At 43.1% G+C, this 17,115-nt stretch overlaps 1 protein-coding gene across 14 annotated transcripts in view; it reads right to left on the bottom strand.

The window, feature by feature from the left end:
- ABI2 (abl interactor 2) overlaps positions 1-17,115 on the bottom strand; it is a 158,663-nt gene that overhangs the window by 32,981 nt on the left and 108,567 nt on the right. Inside the window, exon 10 of one of the 14 annotated variants that reach the window (XM_069733657.1) lies at positions 9,815-9,919. The exons of the other annotated variants lie outside the window; for them this stretch is intronic. Within the exon in view, the coding sequence (XP_069589758.1) occupies positions 9,815-9,919 (105 nt within the window). The remainder of the gene's footprint in view (positions 1-9,814; positions 9,920-17,115) is intronic. 14 annotated transcript variants of the gene reach the window in all.

Raw genomic sequence — 17,115 nt, 5'->3', positions numbered from 1 at the left:
AGATTATGCAACACCAGAAAGCGAATAACCTCCTGATGTGCAGGAGCCATGCACATGGTGAGCTGGGTCCAGTATTGAGACTTATTCTTGGCCAAAGGCGTGGCATCAATTCCTCTCAATGGAATAGGACACTGCAAGGGCTCTAAGAGGAACCCACAACGCTTAGCATACTCCAAGTCCATCAAATTCAGGGCAGCGCCTGAATCCACAAATGCCATGACAGAATACGATGACAAAGAGCAGATCAAGGTAACGGACAGAAGAAATTTTGACTGTACCGTACCAATGGTGGCAGACCTAGCGAACCGCTTAGTGCGCTTAGGACAATCAGAGATAGCATGAGTGGAATCACCACAGTAGAAACACAGACCATTCAGACGTCTGTGTTCTTGCCGTTTAACTCTGGTCAAAGTCCTATCGCACTGCATAGGCTCAGGTTTAAGCTCAGGTAATACCACCAAATGGTGCACAGATTTACGCTCACGCAAGCGTCGACCGATCTGAATGGCCAAAGACAGACTCATTCAAACCAGCAGGCATAGGAAATCCCACCATGACATCCTTAAGGGCTTCAGAGAGACCCTTTCTGAACATAGCTGCCAGCGCAAATTCATTCCATTGAGTGAGCACGGACCACTTTCTAAATTTCTGACAATATACCTCTATCTCATCCTGACCCTGACAAAGAGCCAGCAAATTTTTCTCTGCCTGATCCACTGAATTAGGTTCATCGTTCAGCAATCCGAGCACCAGGAAAAACGCATCGATATTACTCAATGCAGGATCTCCTGACGCAAGAGAAAATGCTCAGTCCTGAGGGTGGCCGCGCAAAAAAGAAATAACAATCAAAACCTGTTGAACTGGATCACCAGAGGAGCGAGGTTTCAAGGCCAGAAATAATTTACAATTATTTTTGAAACTCAGAAACTTAGTTCTATCTCCAAAAAACAAATCAGGAATAGGAATTCTTGGTTCCAACATAGATTTCTGATCAATAGTGTCTTGAATCTTTTGTACTCTTGCCGAGAGCTGATCCACAAATGAAGACAGACTTCTAATGTCCATCGCTACACCTGTGTACTGAACCACCCAAATGTCTATGGGGAAAAAAAAGGCAAAACACAGTGCAAAGAAAAAAAAATGGTCTCAGAACTTCTTTTTTCCCTCTATTGAGAATCATTAGTACTTTGGGCTTCCTGTACTGTTATGAAAGGCAATTCAGTACTACAATGGACATAGCGGTCAGAGCACATACAGTGATCTGACAATAACCCAAAATCATAGAACGAGCTCTGAGACGTGGGAACTCTGCAGACCGCAATCCCTAATCCTCTCCAAACAACACTAGAGGCAGCCGTGGATTGCGCCTAACTCTGCCTAGGCAACTCGGCACAGCCTGAGAAACTAACTAGCCTGAAGATAGAAAATAAACCTACCTTGCCTCAGAGAAATACCCCAAAGGAAAAGGCAGCCCCCCACATATAATGACTGTGAGTTAAGATGAAAAGACAAACGTAGAGATGAAATAGATTCAGCAAAGTGAGGCCCGACTTTCTTAACAGATCGAGGATAGAAAAGGTAACTTTGCGGTCTACACAAAACCCTAAAGAAAACCACGCAAAGGGGGCAATAAGACCCTCCGTACCGAACTAACGGCACGGAGGTACACCCTTTGCGTCCCAGAGCTTCCAGCAACAAATTAGACAAGCTGGACAGAAAAAATAGCAAACAAATAGCAAAGAAGAACTTAGCTATGCAGAGCAGCAGGCCACAGGAATGATCCAGGGAAAAGCAAGTCCAACACTGGAACATTGACAGGAAGCCAGGATCAAAGCATTAGGTGGAGTTAAGTAGAGAAGCACCTAACGACCTCACCAGATCACCTGAGGGAGGAAACTCAGAAGCCGCAGTACCACTTCCCTCCACCAACAGAAGCTCACAGAGAGAATCAGCCGAAGTACCACTTGTGACCACAGGAGGGAGCTCTGCCACAGAATTCACAACAGGTGTCACCACAAATCAGTGACTCATGCAAAAAAAAACAAAAAAACAATTATGATTTCTATTTTAATCTTAGATATGAAAACATTGAATAAGGATGTAAATGTATGATTTCAGAACATGTGGAAGAGCTGTGATCCACAAGTGCCAGCCACACTTATGGTTTATCCTATCATTTACTTACCTATTTTTAAAACCAGACAGAATTGCATAATTACAACATGTGATTTATAACACATTGGTCTGAGACATTATGTAACCTGAAAACAGCACACTCTGGTAAATGTACTGATCAGCAGATATTAACACTGGGGCTGCATGACGACTTTGGCCGCAATGTGTCACGCAACTGAAAAGTTTGCCAGTTGTCGCTGCTAGATCGCAGTACAATACAACTGAATGGGTCGCATTGCGCTACCAAGAACATCGTAAAAAAAATATCACGCAGTTGAACTTTTTGCAACTTGCTTATTGCGGTTGCACTACCCTCAGGGTCCCAATGCGACCCCATTCAATCGCATTGTGCTGCAATGTAGCAGCGACAGCTCACGAACCTTGGTCATTCAACAAGTGTTACCGTGTAACCCCAGCCTAATGGCTACACGCTTAGGACATGCTACAATTGTCCGATCAGCACACAAGAGCAGCATTCAGTGTTCTGCTGGACATTCGAAGAATTCTACAATTATGTGGTCACACACAACTAATAGTGCCCCCCTACAATGCTTATGGTCGACGAGTTACCTTTATCAGATTTCTGCATATTGCCTAGGAAAAAGATATAGACCTTGATTCAGCAAGACACAGGTTTTTCACGCCGGTCTTGATGACGTGGCATGCCAGAGTCAGACGATCCTATCCTGATCCATTAGGAGGCATATGCATCTTAGAGGATTCAGAGCGTCTGACAAGTGTCATGCGCCTCTGTGTGTGCCTCGCCAGAAATCTTACTCCAGTCAGGAACTGGAGTAAGATTAGTGGTGTAAGGAACGCCACCACTCACCATGAATTGGACGAGCGAGGTTTGCCACACACCTATTCCACCCTCTTTGTTTTAGCTAGTTGAAAATGGAGTGAAATGTTGAAAAATTTTAGTGCAGCCTTGTGTTGCGCTAACATTTTGCACTTTTAAAAGTTTTTTATGCCAGCATTCTGGAGTAAAGGATTTGTTGAATCAGACCCTAAATGTCCGATAACTTAAATCGGCAAAGTTCTGTGCACACAACGAGCCTACACAAGCTGGGCAGTGCTATGTAATTACAAGTACCCTCAATGTTAATTAACGCTACAATGTGAACAGTAAGATGGTTTCTGAAGGTAGACACTGTCCGTCTACTGGAGATAGCTGGGAAGTGGGCAGCCACAAAGTATTACGTTTAGTAAAGTAGTGAGCCAAAGTTTGTTCAGCAGAATATCCATGAAACTCGAGGCACCAGACGATAATCCTTAAAAAGTTACATCTTTATTCCATAATATTAAAAAGAAAACACAGTAATAGGAAGTCAAGGTCCCAGCCACAGCTAGCTTTTTTTCAAGCCTCAAAATACAACTATGCCTTGTGATTCTTTGAAATGCTGATGTTTTGGGGCATAGTGGCAAGCCCCATCGAGCAAGCACAGAATTTATCAAAGGTGCATGGGACTTGGACACTGGATTAAGGAAGTGGGTCCAGCAGTAATGTCATATGCAGCACCTAAAATATTACGGGGTCTTTCCTGGTAACGGTTGCACGCCACATCATCAACCAAATTATCCTATTTTTTTTTTATTTAAAAAAAGAATACAAGTGAAACAACTACATCACTACCTAAACTCTGCTCATATTTCTATTGAAGCCGGAGTTACATATCTGAGCAAAAATCCCAGACAAAATCGTGCACACATGCTGTGCTTAGTGTCAGGTAAAGCGCCAGGGCTCATGACGGACACAAGCCAACTGTCAAGGATTTGCACATGTGAACAGAGGTTTAATGGGGCAGTCCGTGTGAATAGCACGCTAATGCTTTAAAATAACACCACAAGTGATATTTACCCGTTTGCCTGCAGCTTCCTGCGATTTCTTATTGAAATGGCTGCAGCAATGATGTCCTGGGTAGAACACATGATCGCTGCAGGAAGTCATTGAGCCCAGTGGTATGAAGGCGCCCACCGATGATGACTAGCTGCAGTGGTAACACATTGTAAACAGGACATTAGCGCAGCAGTCCTGTAAACAGAGACTATAAATTGAAGAAGAAAGCAACTCTTCAAATGAAATGTTGCATTGAAGCTCACATGATCCGACATTTCGGCTGCAATTCAGTATTTTTGCTTGGGGTGTAACGCAGCCTTGTAAGAGCCTGAGATACAGCTGAGCGGCGCATCCTGTGAACTTCAATATCCTTAAGTTGCAATTATATGGAGGGCTGCTTTTTCCTTTACTTTTTGGACTATGTTGTAGATGGTTTATGAGGACATTTTTTTTCCACCTGAAAGCGAGCACCAGATTCTGTCTTCAAGACGTTAGGTGCTACCCCACCATTTTAGTTTTTATTGTAAATGACAAATTAATTTAAGTGAACAGCAAGCAAGTAATGCTTATTTTGTTCTTTAAAAAATTACCAGCATTAACCCAAATGTATAGGTAGCATCAATAGTAAAAATATCTAATGTTAAAAATAATTTAAAAAAAACCAAAAACCTGGTATACTCACCCTCCGTTGTCCGCTGAGCCGCTCGCGCCGGCCGCCATCTTCCGTTCCCCGAGATGCATTGCGAACTTACCCAGAAGACTTAGCGGTCTCACGAGACTGCTAAGTCATCTGGGTAATTTCGCAATGCATCTTGGGAACGGAAGATGGTGGCCGCATCACACAGCTTCACTGGATCCCAGGGGTGAGTCTATAACTATTTTTTATTTTAATTACTTTTTTTTTTTTTTTAACAGGGATATGGTGCACACACTGCTAAATACTGCGTGGGCAGTGTTATATACCTACGTGACTGGGCAATATACTACGTGACTGAGCAATATACTACGTGGCTGGGCAATATACTGTGTGGCTGGGCAATATACTACGTGGATGGGCAATATACTACGTGACTGAGCAATATACTACGTGGCTGGGCAATATACTACGTGGATGGGCAATATACTACGTGACTGAGCAATATACTACGTGGCTGGGCAATATACTGTGTGGCTGGGCAATATACTACGTGGATGGGCAATATACTACGTGACTGAGCAATATACTACGTGGCTGGGCAATATACTACGTGACTGGGCAATATACTACGTGACTGGGTAATGTACTACGTGGCTCTGTGCTGAATACTACGTCGCTGCGCAATATACTACGTGGCTGGGCGCCCGCTCCATACTCCCCAGTCAGTGTCCCCGGCGCCCGCTCCATACTCCCCACAGTCAGTGTCCCCGGCGCCCGCTCCATACTCCCCACAGTCAGCGCCCGCTCCATACTCCCCTCCGGTCACCGCTCACACAGGGTTAATGCCAGCGGTAACAGACCGCGTTATGCCACGGGTAACGCACTCCGTAACCTCTGCTATTAACCCTGTGTGACCAAGTTTTTGCTATTGATGCTGCCTATGCAGCGTCAATAGTAAAAAGATCTAATGTTAAAAATAACAAAACAAAAAACCTGCTATTCTCACCTTCCGTCGTCGGACTTCCGTCGTCGCAAGACCGCTAAGTCATTTGGGTAAGTTCGCAATGCATCCTGGGAACGGAAGATGGCGGCCGCATCACACAGCTTTGCTGGATCCCAGGGGTGAGTATATAACTATTTTTTATTTTAATTATTATTTTTTTTAACAGGGATATGGTGCACACACTGCTAAATACTGCGTGGGCAGTGTTATATACCTACGTGTCTGGGCAATATACTACGTGGCTGGGTAATATACTACGTGACTGGGCTGAATACTACGTCGCTGGGCAATATACTACGTGGCTCTGTGCTGATTACTAAGTCGCTGGGCAATATACTACGTGGCTCAGTGCTGAATACTACATCGCTGGGCAATATACTACGTGGCTCAGTGCTGAATACTACGTCGCTGGGCAATATACTACGTGGCTCTGTGCTGAATACTACGTCGCTGGGCAATATACTACGTGGTTGGGCAATATACTACGTGACTGGGCAATATACTACGTGACTGGGCAATATACTACGTGGCTGAGCAATATACTACATGAGTGGGCAATATACTACGTGGCTGGGCAATATACTACGTGGCTGGGCAATATACTACGTAGCTCTGTGCTGAATACTACGTCGCTGGGCAATATACTACGTGGCTGGGCAATATACTACGTGGCTGGGCAATATACTACGTGGCTGGGCAATATACTACGTGGCTGGGCAATATACTACGTGGCTGGGCAATATACTACGTGGCTGGGCAATATACTATGTGACTGGGCAATATACTACGTGGCTGGGCAATATACTACGTGGCTGGGCAATATACTACGAGGTTAGGCAATATACTACGTGGGCTGGGCAATATACTACGTGACTGAGCAATATACTACGTGACTGGGCAATATACTACGTGACTGGGCAATATACTACGTGGGCATGCATATTCTAGAATACCCGATGCGTTAGAATCGGGCCACCATCTGGTACAAATTATATGGGTACTATCATGCACAGAACTTCTGTATGGATATTAATGTGGAAGCAGCACACCACACGGGTACTAATGCAAAGAATCTTCACAATGCTGAGTGGGCACATTGTGGCACTGTAGTATTAATACTTGTTTAGTACCACTATGGCTCGCGATGAGCTGTACTGACACTAGAATGGGCATCAATTTGTTGGCAGTTTCATAACAAATTTACTGTTACATGAAGGTAATGTGGAATGTCTACATGTGTACTGTATGGCCTCACCAGATTGAGCATGTTAAACAGGCCACATAACTGAATAATGACTGTAGAGCTGAATCTAATGTAGTTTTTTAATCATTTTTTAAATTTATCCCCTAAAATGCAAAGATACTCACTTGTAAACTTAATGTCTAAAGTTATGATAAACCCAACATTGCGTTCCCAAAGATTCTTCCCTGGGGGTGTGTACCTTTTTCCCCAGCATGGTGTTGACCAATCAAACAGGAGACGTCATGCAGAGGGGAAAAAAACAAAACAAGTCCCCAAAAGGTCTGAAAAACATGCTTTCTTCCTGTGAGATGTAATGGCAGACAACCCTGATCTCTTCACCTCCTGTATATAGTACAGCAGAGCTGAGTGTCATTCTAAACACCTCTTGTATCTTTCATTTCATGGCAGTTAGTGTGGGGGTATGGGGAATACAGAAGAGTCCGATTACACTTTTACCTTTCAAGTTACAACAGTCAGTGTAGGGAAAGTGAGTCAAGTTCTGCAAGAATCTCTGGCAAAGCTCAATTGGGTTTATCATAAATTATAATCTACATTGTATAAGCTAATATCTCCTCTATGGAGAGGTAAAATAAACATTTTATTCAGCTCTGCAGCCATTATTCCATGATGTGGCCAGTTTACCTTGTTAAAACTAGTGAAAGGTCCTCCTTAAATGCAACATTCCTATGAGTGTATGGAGGGTATGTTAATTGGATGGTAGCAAGTTAAGACACACATTACATGGCTGACCATTCATTTTTATGACTGCCAAGTAATAAAGTTTAATGAAGCCTTACCTGTGCCATCAGCAGCACTGGCTTTTATTCAAAAAGGCACTGTGCTCATCAGACATCCACTTTATTGCATACATTTAAAACGCATACAAAATATTACAACTGAGTATATGAAATCTTCGAACTATAACAGAAAACAGCCCTTTTCATCACATGAATAGCAAATTAGTCCAAATGTTGCAAATGTTTATTAGTTATCACTTATCCAAATTAGCATTTGTGGTTCCCATAAAGGCAATCTACATGGTATTCATACAGTCTTAGAGCACCACTCCAGCATTTTTGTTTTTTCTTGCACAGCTGGAGTGGTGCTTTAACTACGGTAATTCCCTCCTCACTGTCTCATACTCCCCTGCCACTGCCTTCATCCTTTTCCAGTGATAAGTGACCCGCCAGGCAGCTCCAGTGCTTCATGTAGCTGCGCGGAGATCAGTCAGAAGCGGTGTTCACAAGATGGTGTCGCGGGACCAGTGGTGCCGAAAAACGGTGAATACGCACATATAAAGCATCACTCCAGCAGTGAAAAAAACCCGCTGGAGTGGTTCTTCAACAAAAGCAGGGTTTAGGGTCCCTGCATGTCATAGGCTTTCAGAACAATGCTAAAAGTACAACACATAGATCCACATTTTCCACAAAATGGGCCAGATTCATTAAAGGGAACCTGTCACCCCGTTTTTTGAGATTGAGCTATAAATACTGTTAAATAGGGCCTGCGCTGTGTGTTCCTATAGTGTATGTAGTGTACCCCGATTCCCCATGTATGCTGAGAAATAACTTACCAAAGTCGCCGTTTTCGCCTGTCAATCAGGCTGGTCAGGTCGGGAGGGCGTGGTGACATCGGTGGTTCTTCCTCAGCTTTACGTTGGTGGCGTAGTGGTGAAGACACAGCGCGCGATCTGCGCTGTAATCCCTTGCATCGGTGGGGGCGGCCATCTTCCTGGGGCCGCGCGTGCGCAGATCGAGTGCTCTGCTGCACGGGGCTTCAGGAAAATGGCCGCGGGATGCCGCGCGTGCGCATTAGAGATCGCCGCGGCCATTTTCCTGAAGCCCCGTGCAGCAGAGCACTCGATCTGCGCACGCGCGGCCCCAGGAAGATGGCCGCCCCCACCGATGCAAGGGATTACAGCGCAGATCGCGCACTGTGTCTTCACCACTACGCCACCAACGTAAAGCTGAGGAAGAACCACCGATGTCACCACGCCCTCCCGACCTGACCAGCCTGATTGACAGGCGAAAACGGCGACTTTGGTAAGTTATTTCTCAGCATACATGGGGAATCGGGGTACACTACATACACTATAGGAACACACAGCGCAGGCCCTATTTAACAGTATTTATAGCTCAATCTCAAAAAACGGGGTGACAGGTTCCCTTTAAGAGCTGGTCTTAATGAGGGGGCGTGCTCGAGTCAGACGCATCTGGCTCATGAGGGGGTACATGCCTGTTCATGAATCTGGAGCGTCTAGTCATGGACGGAGCCCCATAGCTCGTCATGAATTAGCGGTGGTGTCACGCCCAAATCTTGCTGTAGTTCCACCCATTTTGGCAAAGCTGGGAGAAACGGGCGACGCCAAAAGTCCCAAAATGTAGGCACAACTCTGAGATGTGCCTAAATTTTGCAACTTTTCAGAGCTTTTACCTCGGAGTTCGGGCATGAAAGCTTTGATAACTCGTGCCATGTGTTCCTTAGTATACCGCATATTTAGCTGACTTTTAAGGTCTTGTATGCATCATTATAGTCGCTAAATGTCAGCCTGCTATATATAGCCAAACTTTGTCTTTCTTATTTGGCTTCAGCTACCCTACTTTTTTTCAGTATACATTTTGAACCTTGACTAAAGGAAATATAACAAACACCAGGGCTGGCGTCAGCAGATATCTGCAATTTCCACATTCAGAGGCAGCAGTCTCTTCTGGCTTGGTGCAGCTTGTGTAGTGATACAGTCACACATACACTGTATCATGTGCCCGACTTACTGTGTAAGCATTTGGTCAGTATTTTATTTTACTTTTAGGGTTAGGTTATCACCAGTAATGAAATCAGTGACCTGAAACTTAAAAAGCTTTATCACTTATTTTAGATCACACTACTATTTCAGATGACTGGTCAATAAATCGTACTGACCTAGCACTTTTTTCACCCTCACATTTCTTGCAATTGCTGGCTGCTTCATGTCCCTTTTGTTTACCAGTCTGACAAGCATTCCACAGAAAAGAACAGGTGGTCTATCTGTGAGCCAGAAAGTTAGAGTAATATTAGAGAGTTCGGAGATCTAAAGAGGGGTTAACAAAGGTAGAGCAAGACTTAGAAGCCAGACAGAAAATGTAGAATGTAGTGGATGGATACCCTAAAATGAAGGAAAACAAGAAAGGGAATTGTTAAAAAGTGTACAGATCTACAAATCAATGTGAGATCGATTCACTGACAAGACGTACATGGAGGTGTATGACGTCCAAGTTACACAGTAAGTTACTAAGACCTTTAGAGCAACTTGATGGCTGCATTGCTTCTAAATGTTATTGGCAACCTCAGGCTCTATACGGCACATCAGTGAATCAAGCCCATCGTAACATTTAGTAGCAAAGTCCATAGGAACATCAGCCACAATGATACTGAACATGTTCGTATAGACATAAGGCCTGTGGACTCCAATGTTTAGCATTTCCTAAAACCCGGGGATTTTATGAAATGGACAATTAAATATAGAATAAAGCAATAATAGCAAGAAAATCCTGTGTAAGAGATTACCTTACACTTTCAGGTCCTTATAATAAAATTATGGCAGAAGAGTGTTGCACTACATCTTAGATATTATTCGGTAACTCAAAAAGAAGAATATTATTTGCTCAAAAAATCTGAGCTTCATACCTTGGAAAAATCCCTGTACTCTCCCGATTCTGCCTCTTGTTTTCCATTTTGTGCTGCATCATTCCATTACACAGATATTCACATCTGATTGCTCTAGAGCACAGGATGGGAAATCTCTGCTTGTAAATCAACGGGGCGGTTCTTCAGAGTATTCTACGTGGGTGTGTGCGTTCACTCCTCACTCCCAGTTCGGCAGCTTATCAAGCAGACGCTCTCAAGCTGTGATTGGCAGACAGAAGTGAAAGCGCGCACCCCCAGTAAACAAAAAATGCCAAGTTGAACTGCAGACAGAGATTTCACATATTCCGTTCCAAAAGCAAAAAATGTGATTATCTCTGCAATTGAGCAACACAGAGCAAAATGGAAAAAAGCAGGAGAATCGGTAGAGCACAGGGATTTTGTAAAAGCATTGAACTCAATTTTTTTTTTTGACCAAGTGACAGGTCCTCATGGAAAGCAAGTGTATCTGCCACTCCAATGGCATAGGCTCAAGAAACAAAATTCTCTGAACCGTTTGTTTAGTATAATCATTTAGTATAAACCATTTCTATTTTGTCTTACTGAAAAATAAAAATTGAAATGAAAACAGGACAGAAAGAGAGAAGGACGGGCATGGGAGTGGTGAAGGAATAGTGGTACAGTCGGGCATGCAGGGTTTTCGATCAAAGCACTACTAAAGACTGTAGTTTTCAAGGAAAATTTTCACATGGCAGAATGATGACATTGACAGAGTGGTAAAGTGGTGCTTCAGTCAAGCAGATATAGTGAGGACACTGGAGGGTCAGATACCACTATACACAATGGAGTCCTACTAAGTGATGGTATCCATCAGCAATAATCTAAATGTGTATGAGAGACTAACCCAAAAAAAATAATGTAGTCAAATACAAGGGGAAATGTTTGGCGGTCTGAGAAAAGGGAAGGATTGGGTTATTGCAAGGAGATATTCCAACTGGATGGATAATCTTGTATGATATAAAGCACTTCTCAGAATTATTATTTTTTCTCATGCATGACCCAATTATTGTACTGGGCCAAGAAATTGTGGCCTCAATATGACCAAAAGCAATAAACGTATAGCAACGTTAATGACTGTCGGCTCTACTACTGAGTACTAAGGCAGGAGAAAGACATGCATTATAGTCTACTGGCTATCCTCATCTCTATGGAGCGAAGACACTAAATTTTGGTTTTAATACCAATATTATACTTAACCATTTAAAGGGAAACGTCACATGATTCATGCTACTGGAACCCGGTGACTAGTCACAGAGGTAGTCCCTGCCTACTTATCCCAATGCTCAGCTAGAGTAACGGGTCTCTCAATATACACACACATAAGGAATAGGTTCTCCCCGCCTGTTCAGTTATATTGCTACATCTCTCCCTATGTACATGTTTTACTCAAAAACACAACAGCAATTAAGAGTAACACATTGATGTTTGTAATGCAGACGTGAGTTGGCCTTGGCTTTATGATGCCCGTTGTTTCGGCAGCATGAATTATGTGACAGGATCCTTTTAAAAAAAGGATATAAAAAAACTTCATCTAAAGGTTGTTTTTTTATTTTGTGCAAGCAGTAACGGTGAATTCTAGGATTTTTGGAGGGACACTAAAGGCAAAAATAGGCTCTTGGCCCTTCCAAACAGGATAGTTTGAAATTTGCATCTACAAAGCAACTAGACGATGTCTTTACGAAAATCAGCAGCAAGATCAGCAATATTGACACTAGGTTCAGGCCTCCAAGTAACTTCCCAGCAGTTAAAAACTTGCTAGAAAAGTTCACACTAATTAATGCCACCGCTATAATACAGCCAAAGTAGCCCCACAGAGAAGAACTGATGTATCATACACTGGATACAGGAATGGGTTCAACAGAAGGATTAAAGGGTTACTTAAAGGGAACCTGTCACCCCGTTTTTGAAAGATGAGATATAAATAGTGTGAAATAGGGGCAGAGCTGGGCTTTACATTAGTGTCCTTTTGGTGCCTTTATTCCCCCGGGATGCTGCTGAAATACCTTTGTGAAGTGTCCGTTTTGTCCTGTCAGTCAAGTTGGTCAGGTCGAATGGGCGTTGTAAAATAGCGGTTCCTCCCCCACCTCATGCGATTCCCTGCGAAGTTTAGTTCCGCCGTTGGCGTTATGTTTAGCGCTTGCGCAGTGAATTTGCCTCCGGCGCCTGCGCATTATGTTTTGCCCATCTGTGGGCAAAGCATAATTGACATCATTGCGCATGCGCGGGCCTTCACTTTAGCCGGGGTGCCCCGGAAGTTGTCATATCGGCAAAGTGTTATTCTGGATGCCGTATCTCATCCCACACTGCGAGCGTAAGGCAGGCGAGCGATCTTGGCACAAAACTTACGCTCGCAGTGTGGGATGAGATACGGCATCCAGAATAACACTTTGCCGATATGACAACTTCCGGGGCACCCCGGCTAAAGTGAAGGCCCGCGCATGCGCAATGATGTCAATTATGCTTTGCCCACAGATGGGCAAAACATAATGCGCAGGCGCCGGAGGCAAATTCACTGCGCAGGCGCTAAGAAAAAGCGCGATCTGTGCTATTCACAGATCGCGTTTACGAAAGACAAGCCGAGAATCAGGGGGAGGAACCGCTATTTTACAACGCCCATTCGACCTGACCAACTTGACTGACAGGACAAAACGGACACTTCACAAAGGTATTTCAGCAGCATCCCGGGGGAATAAAGGCACCAAAAGGACACTAATGTAAAGCCCAGCTCTGCCCCTATTTCACACTATTTATATCTCACCTTTCAAAAACGGGGTGACAGGTTCCCTTTAAGACATCTAGAAATGGTAACAACCTTCCCATTTCTGGCATCTAAAGATGAAAGGACTGACAAATATTGATTTTACACTTTATTCAGAGGGGCAGGTGAATTGAATTTGTGTGCATATTGTATATACTTCACACATATTCATACATGCATATCCCAGTACACATGCAGAACAGGCAAGGTGAGTGAAAAAAAAATCATAGCATTCATAAATCTGATAGCATGCTTTGTTGGGAAATAATAGGAGCAGACAACTTCCCTTGTGATTGGCACAAATAAAAACCTAATGCCAACACTTCTAGGAAAGCCATAAAGCACTGTATCCCCAATACAGAAGAATAAGAGCACGTTTTACAGTAATATTTAGCTTTACTTAGGATTTAATATAAAAAAAAACAAAATACACCTATGTTATAAATTAAAACACATTGTACTGTCAGAGAACACACAGGCATCTGCCAAATGAGGGAGATGTAAATGATCATGATACAAGCTGTCAGACAGAAAAACAGGATCAGTGAGGAGAATAAGACAGCAGTATAGGACATCTCGGCAAGATGGGGCACAATTGCAACGTTATTATTATTTTTCAGATCAGTCAAGCGTGGTTCACCAATTTCGCAGACGGACAGCTACCGGACACCTTAGCTGGTTAACTCAGGACAGTGGCAGACTAGTTCAGTATTTGCATTGCAGGGCGTTTCTGGGATTTTGCTAAATCTCTATCCTAGAGTAGGGAATGTCATAGAATACATAAACAGCACTGGTTTGACATCTGCATGTACAGCACATGACCACTGAGGCCAGTGATTGCTTGCAGCGGTCAGGCGGCGCTGGCATGGCGGGTGCTTTGAGGCGTATGCAACGGCTATCTATTTTAGAACATTTCCTACTCTAGGAAAAGTTTCACAAAAAAGTACAAAACACTTGGGTGCCTGTGATCCACATCAATGTATGACATTTTGTAACTATTTCACTTGTCAAGCAACTGTGAGAATAAAGGAGACAAAAAAATGGGGCCGAGAGCTGCATAAGGAAAAACAGCATCTAGTCCTTTTAACTGCCTTGTCTTCATGCTTCCACTTAAAAGGAATCTTTCAGCAGACCTCGGCTATGTAATCTGACAGCAGCATGAGGAAGGGATACAGACGCTGATTCCAGGGATGTGACATTTAGTTTCCTGAGTGCAGCAGTTATGATGGAGTCAGAGTTTTCTCTGCTGCAGATCTAGCAGAGCTCCGTTGTTGCGCGGTGTATAACCTCGCCCATACCACAGCTTTCTGTGTATATTGTATAGTGACAGAACTGTTAATCACTGCTGCGCGATGTTGGACTAGGAGGCACAAGGCCAGTTGTCCTGTAAACATAATCTCCTGCTGATAAAACATTGATTGTATTGAAACAGTAAAACACAGCCCAGTACGTGACACATCATTGTAATCAGGGTCTCTGCTCCTACATTAGGATGTTCTCAGATTACATAGCAAGAAATCTAGTGACAGATTCACTTGAAGTAGGAATTAATCAAGGGGATTTAATGATCAGTTTGCATAAAATAATATTTTAATGATACTATTGAGTAATACCTTACCTTATGATTTATCATCTTGTCTATAAGTGAAATCTTCAGCAAAACAAGCTTTACAATCTGACATGTGAAATGTTTCCAACCAGTACACATAGGACATAAGTCTCATAAGAATACATTTATAAAACAAACTGCAAACTTCAAAAAGTTTAGCAACTTTGATTTTTCTTTTTAGTGATGAGCGAGCATGCGCTGAGAAGGTGTTATCCGAGCACGCTTGTGTCCTAATCGAGTATTTTTGGAGTGCTGGCCGCGGCTGCATGTCTCACAGCTGATCGACAGCCTTAACACATGCAATTGTCTAACAAACAGCAAATCCCTGTATGTGTTCCAGCTGTCTAACAGCAGCGAGACGTGCAGTCCCAGGAACTCAAGCATTTTTTTCGAGCACACCGAAAATACTTTATTAGGACAGGAGCGTGCTTGGATAACACCTTACCTGAGCACATCTTCTCATCATTATTAGATTTTTTTTTTTTTTATTAAAACAGTAAAACTGCCTGCTGTAGTTATCTATGAGGTTCCTCTAATCCATCCTAACGTTTTCTGTGCTCTACAATAAAGGGCTATAAAATAGGGGTCTGTGTACATGTTAAATGACAGATTAGATGTGTGTTTCCACCAGAAAGTCGAATCAGCATGTAGAATGGCCTCTCTGAAATTCATGCTAAAACAACATGCTAAACAAATGCTGGAAACATTTTTTTTACATGGTTTTATTTTCAAATTCTCCTACCTTGATCACCCCGAATGCACAAACTAAATTCTGATATACATTTTCTTTCAATCAAAAAGCGCAGCCTCCATTATCAAATCAATAACTTAAACTTCAGTTGTTTAAAACCCTAGAAATGAGAATCCTGTAGCTTTTACTGATAGCTCACATTCTTAACACTCATATGAGTGGTTGGACCTTACACAGTGATAGCATATCCACATTATTTTATGATTAGCAGGGGTCCAGCCTTTGGGACCCCCACAGATCCGGAGAATGAAGGAGCACCATTACTACACATCCGTGCTTGCATCCACCGATGGAAGTGCAGCCGGTCCATTCACATGAAAGACTGCAGAAGAGGACACAGTGCTACAGTGTGGGCCCCTGTGTTCTCAGGATCGGTGGGGATAATGGGCGAATCTGATGGGAAATCACTTCATAAGAAGGGAACACTCCTTCACCTGCATAGATTTCATGTTGTGGTAGCAGCAGTCATCTCTAACACCTCTGGAATAGCAACCACGAGGAGGAACAGCACAGAAATGATACTTTCATCGTGTAAGCAATGAATTCTAAGTCATCTTAGAAAAGCAGTTATATTGAGGAAATCTGCAACTTGTTCAAACATCTGGATAATGACATAGAAATTAGAATATGGGGACTCAAGATCAAACTATTCTACATAACTAAAGTCAGCTGCTGACATTAACATGGCTGGTATGTCATTTTCTGTCAATGTAACAAAATGCAGAAAAATCCAAAAGTGTCATAACTTTTACACATTGTTCTCTCTGGTTTTATTCAGTGCTTTGCTCCACAATGGGACGGTGGCAGTTAGTGTGAGGAGGGTGGGGCACTGCAGAGACGCCTCAAAATGAAGTCTCCAAGAGACATAGCTCTGCTCTACTCAGTAGATGCCACCATTCAGAACAGAGAGCAGAGCAGGGTGTGTGGCATTACATGTCTCGCACACAAAAATGCTCTGTCCTAAACTTTTTGAGGGGGTGCTTATTATTTTTCATAATCATGCAGAAGAAAAAAAGTACACCCCCAGAGACTAATCTTTTCTTTTATCTCTGGTACTAATCTCTGGTTTAAAGGGAACCTGTCATAAGGATCGTGCACAGTAATCTACATACACTGTCAGGTTGGCATAAACCATACAGATGAATGTGACCAGTCATATGCCATACAGGTGACTATGTGACCTGACATAAGCCATACAGGTGAAAATGTGACCAGGCATAAGCCATACAGATGAGTATGTGACCTGTCATAAGCCATACAGATGAGTATGTGACCTGTCATAAGCCATACAGATGAGTATGTCACCTGACATAAGCCATACAGGTGAATATGTGACCTGGCATAAGCCATACAGATGAGTATGTGACCTGACATAAGCCATACAGGTGAATATGTGACCTGACATAAGCCATACAGGTGAA

This window comes from Ranitomeya imitator, chromosome 7 (assembly GCF_032444005.1).
Source record: "Ranitomeya imitator isolate aRanImi1 chromosome 7, aRanImi1.pri, whole genome shotgun sequence".
Lineage (NCBI taxonomy): Eukaryota > Metazoa > Chordata > Amphibia > Anura > Dendrobatidae > Ranitomeya > Ranitomeya imitator.
This window is presented reverse-complemented; position numbering and strand designations above follow the sequence as displayed.